Consider the following 5,301-nt stretch of genomic DNA (forward strand, 5'->3'; position numbering starts at 1 on the left):
AAAATTAATTGAATCAATCAAATTGTTAGAAAATAACATGTCATCTATATTAGAGCTGGGTATAAAATCCGTCCCCAAATCCGCCGATTCAAAATACTATAACTTAAATCCGGTTGGATCTATAAAAATACTGAACGGATATTAAGTTGGAAGAAATTAGAATATTGAACCTGATTAGATAACGCCCGATATCCAAAGTCAATCCAAACATATCCAAAAATAATATAAGATTTCACCCTTGAATATATTTATTTCCTCAATTTCAAATATTATGTGTCTTTTGTTGATATATTAAGTATTTTGATAATTTGAAATTAAATTTATTTTTGGATATTTGGGTTAGTTCGAGCACAAATATGTTAATAGTACATATATAAGATGATGGAAAAGTAAGATATCAATGTTATATATATTGAATATATTTAATACATAGTTTGGATATATCCAATAGTATCTGAATTGAACCCAATATAAATACGAAAAATACATGAACGGGTTATAAATCATTAAAATGAATCATATGCAGAAGCAATTTTAAAAAAAACAAATAGGAAGCAGATACATATTGAAAACATACATTCAAATATATATATATATAAAACATAAGGATAATTTTATAAAATATAGGACTAAAAATTAAATAATTCAAATTAAAACAAAAATCACTTATTCCTTTTTTAGTAATTTTACATCAATTTTCTGACTTCATAGTATAATTGTGATAATTCATAATAACAGAATACATAAATAGTCAAATTGATTGGTTTAATATTTCATAAATAATTGACACACAATATAATATCTCTTAAAAACTATTACTCACAAAAATAATTTATAGTAATATTTTAATATCTGCATATGTTTTTTCTATTTCCAATACTTTTAACTTTGGGATTTAATATAATAAAATAAAAATGTAATAACATAATTTTGTATTTTCTTACTTATTTATGACATTGGGTTTTAAAAACCGAAATGTTATTCCCAAAACGGAAGTGTTTAAAGAGATTATTAAGTGTTTCAGAAGCAAGATTCTGAAAGTTTTTACAAGCTTCTGATTCCAATTTCGGCTTCGGAGTGAGAAGATAATGTCTGATGAAGCTTCCGTGCTACCTTAGGAAGAAGTGTTCATATGAATGTGTTCTTTTTGTATAACTATTACTCACAAAAATAATTTATATTAATATTTTAATATCTGCATATGTTTTTTCTATTTCAATACTTTTAACTTTGGGATTTAATATAATAAAATAAAAATGTAATAACATAATTTTATATTTTCCTACTTATTTATCACATTGGGTTTTAAAAACCGAAATGTTATTCCCAAACGGAAGTGTAAGCTTCCAACATGTGTTTAAAGAGATTATTAAGTGTTTCAGAAGCAAGATTCTGAAAGTTTTTACAAGCTTCTGATTCCAATTTCGGCTTCGGAGTGAGAAGATAATGTCTGATGAAGCTTTCGTGCTACCTAAGGAAGAAGTGTTCATATGAATGTGTTCTTTTTGTATTTATTTTTAATTGTGACTATAGGTTGTTGCAATTTGAAAACGTCATTGGCTCTGGTTTGATTGGAATGTTTACTGATATTTATGTATTTTTCTATTTATAATTGTTTCTTGCAATATCCAACTCAGTGACACTGATATTTTGTTCTTTTTGATTTTCTATGACTTCAACTTTCAAAAAGACATAGAACTTCAACAAGTTATTTAGCTTCAGAAAATAATTTACATGTTTAAAATAGATATATTATATACTGTGTTTTAAATTATACATATAAAACATATAATTATCCAACACATAATTATATTAAAAACAAGATTATGTGTTTGGTAGACACATTCTAAAAAACCTTATTTCTATATAATTAAATGAAATTGTATAATATATAGTATGTATAATCCTCACATAGTGCGGAAAAAAGCTAGCAAATGATTGATCTCCATCGAAGACGAGAGATATGATAAAGATATATATAAAGAAGAAACTCACAAACTGGTTCTTAACCTATGAGCTTCTGAGTCGAGAAGAACACAACTCGAATCGAACCAACAAAGTGTATCAGCTCAAATCGATCAACATTTGTTGATTTTAATGTTTAAAAAAAGTTTGGTTATATATTAGTTTAACCACATTTTCATTGAAACTCTAATAAACGAGAAAAAATAATTGAATTTTAAATAAGATTAATAAAAAAAATATTCAACATGCTCACCAGTGTGTATTTTCTGATATTGAAAACAAAAATTGAATTTCAATAATTTTAAAATTGTAGTCACCAAAAACAATACAAAAAATATAAAATTTTCTAATAATTTATAGTGTAATTAGTCTAACTATAAAAAGTATATACTCAAATACAAATTATAAAATAATCTAAATTTAATTTAAATATATAGGAAAAAAACTCGGGCTACGTCCGGAGAAATCTCTAGTTATTTGTAAAAAGATAAAAAAATTAGAGGTCCAATTATAATAAATTAAAAAATTGGAGGTCTGTTTGTTAATATTTTTTTCTTGAATGTTTCAAAAAAAAAAAAGTCCCCTAGGCTTGCTCCCCTCAGGACCGCCCCTCGTTGTCATCAAAGTAGACGATGTTCCAAAAAAACAACATTAAAGTGTAGAGTCGAGAGATTGTTATTAGTTAGAAAGTGGAGAAAATATATGCACATGTAATTCAGTTGTAGACCTATGAATCAATGATACATCGTTTTAGTTGGTGATTCTACAAAAACAATTATTAGTGAATTTTGAATATTCTGGTTCTCATTTCAGCTATTTTTAGGATCCTGGCTATGCTGATAAAATAGTCCTGAGATAAGATCATGCCATCACAAAGATTGATGCATAAAACAAAAGCGACGTTAAAAGCATTAAATAACAGGAGAGGAATTAGGACAAGGCATAACTTATAATTAGAGTAGATGATAAGGAAATACAAGTACTGGAATTAGTGAAAAGACATCATCATCAACTTATAAAGTAGATAGCTAATGAACTAGAGAACAGCCAGAAGAGACGGAACCAGCAAACTCTACTTGTCAATCCAACACCTAGCTTCAAGGCACATGTGTCCAGGTTTTCCATCAGTAGTTCTCCTTACTACACCTCTGCACTCTGGACCACCACGGGGCTTGAAACTCAGGTAGAAGACTGCATTGCCCGAGTTGAGCTTCATATCTTCCTTGGTTTGCACCACTACTTTCTTCATCTCAAATGGCATATAAGCGCTCTGCAAAAAACAAACTAACTTATTGAGTATACTACTGTTTGGCCCAACCCAACAAACAAACATCAAATAATAAGTTATCCTCACCAGGTCATCGCCCGAATGGGAGAACAATGCAAACTCGGCGTATAGATAAAGCCACTGGTTGTCCTTCAACTCCCAATCTTTCACCTGTGCAAGTAAAAAAGGTTTGTCTGTTATATTCAAACCCCAGTTTAAAAATATATATATGTAAGACATGTTAGTTATACCTCATAGAATTGAAGCTTATCCTCCCCTGAAAGTGCATCATCTTGTAGCCAATTAGGCAAATCAACTTTGTAACAGGCATCTACGTCATCATCTGGGTACCAAATGGAACCTAATTCTCCCGTTCCTGAAACAATTAAAAGTCATCATACTGACTAGCAATATTCATCACACAAAGCTCAGTTTACCTGGGACTTGAGGCTTGATTCTGCAAGTAGTTGTGAAGGCTCTCAGACGTGCTTGATGCTTGAGGACAGTATCGGTGACACAGGTCTGGAATGTAACAAGTGAGTCGTCGTGGACCGGATCAGTGGCCTCCAACGTGATGTAAAACGTTAAAATTGAACAGATTTGTGTATTGACTTTGGTGACTTGCTTGAACTGCAAGTTAGTCCCCTACAAAGAAAGAAAGGAAAGAGCGTCAAGAGAAACAAATCATGCCATGATGGAGAGGAACTAATAGTAAAGTTAGTACCTTTTCAAGGTTGTAACAATGGAGTCCGACCTTGCCGAAGAGTAAGCTGTAATCACTACATCCACTGGGGACTATCCCACCGAATGGCTGAAAGAACAAGTCCACATCGAAACCCTAATCCAGAACCAAACCGAGCGTTAATAATGACCTAAGAGGGTTCCTCAGAGACAATAAAAGGAGAGGTTTTTTAAGAGAGTTACGCCGGATTCGGATACTTGCCGGTTATACTTGGACCATGCCACCGGATCTACCTCTTCGTCGGAGGAGGAATCTTCGTCTACTGCTGGTGGCGGTGGAGGAGGATTGACCGGAGTTTCGAGCTTCCGCTTGCGCTGCGGGGGTTCGTCGAGCCACAGCTTCGCCTCTTCCAACATCACATCGTTCATCTTTCCGATCTCCAAAAAACTAACCCTTAATTTTGATTTGGTTTGGTTTAGACGACAGAGGCTTTTTGTTTTTGTAATCCTATGTTTTTTTGTCCTGAGAGTTTCTTTTCCTTTTCCTTTTCAACCCCTTAACTTTAAAGTATTTCTTTTCTTGCTTCCTTATTTTTAAAATAATGTCTTTTAGTGTTTTCTTTTGTCAAACTTCCAGTTTTATTAAATCTAAATTTGGCAAACATTATTCCAAAAAATACTAAGGAGTCAGCATTGACATTACTAGTCTTGGAAATGTGAACTATGCTAATAAAACTAAGAATAATCTTAGCCAAAAAAACAAAATGATTAATTTTTTTAACTATTGAATATCTATAGAATAATTTGTACTTTGTTGTTATATTCTAGTTGAATCCGGTGAATTGTTTTTATTATTCAGGGTGATTCTTTTATCGACGGATGCTTCGATTACATTTGTTGTCTCTGAAGGATGAAAACTAATTATGTAGCATCTATATCGAGAATTCAAGTCTTTCTTGTATACGTATAATCGTTTTTTACCTTCTGATAAAAAATTTTGGTCATTTTCCTTTTGTAGGATAGTTTAATAAAAATCTATTTTATGGTTTTTCTATTACAAGAGAGGTTACAATACTCTATGATATTTCTCATAACTATGGTAATCTGCACTTTTAGGAAAGTAGGTTAACTACTACAATGTATATATTTGGTTTCAGCCTTGACAAATTAATACACAAAAAGTACTTTAAACTTATTGCGGCTCTTCTCTTGGTTTGTCATAGTATCAGAGCCTGACCAAGTTTTTCATAAAGCAAATCTCTTTACAGTAATGGCAGAAACAAGAAACATACTCAAATCAAAACCGAGTCGCGTCTAAAGTAAGAAGAACGATCTTGGCGCAGCATACGAACTAGATAATCAGCTCAACCAAGGGATTTGATAATCCT

At 31.4% G+C, this 5,301-nt stretch overlaps 1 protein-coding gene across 1 annotated transcript; it reads right to left on the minus strand.

Annotated features, from left to right (window-relative positions):
* Window positions 1-2,895: 2,895 nt before the first annotated feature.
* LOC106307250 (UPF0725 protein At4g29550-like) lies at window positions 2,896-4,402 on the minus strand. The gene is made up of 6 exons (XM_013744150.1): window positions 4,157-4,402; window positions 3,957-4,070; window positions 3,670-3,877; window positions 3,484-3,608; window positions 3,320-3,403; window positions 2,896-3,235 (listed from the first exon to the last, which is right to left on the minus strand). The coding sequence occupies exons 1-6, from the start codon at window positions 4,340-4,342 to the stop codon at window positions 3,038-3,040; spliced, it is 915 nt and encodes a 304-aa protein (XP_013599604.1). The 5' UTR covers window positions 4,343-4,402; the 3' UTR covers window positions 2,896-3,037.
* Between the last annotated feature and the right edge of the window lie 899 nt (window positions 4,403-5,301).

This window comes from Brassica oleracea, chromosome C8, assembly GCF_000695525.1.
Source record: "Brassica oleracea var. oleracea cultivar TO1000 chromosome C8, BOL, whole genome shotgun sequence".
Lineage (NCBI taxonomy): Eukaryota > Viridiplantae > Streptophyta > Magnoliopsida > Brassicales > Brassicaceae > Brassica > Brassica oleracea.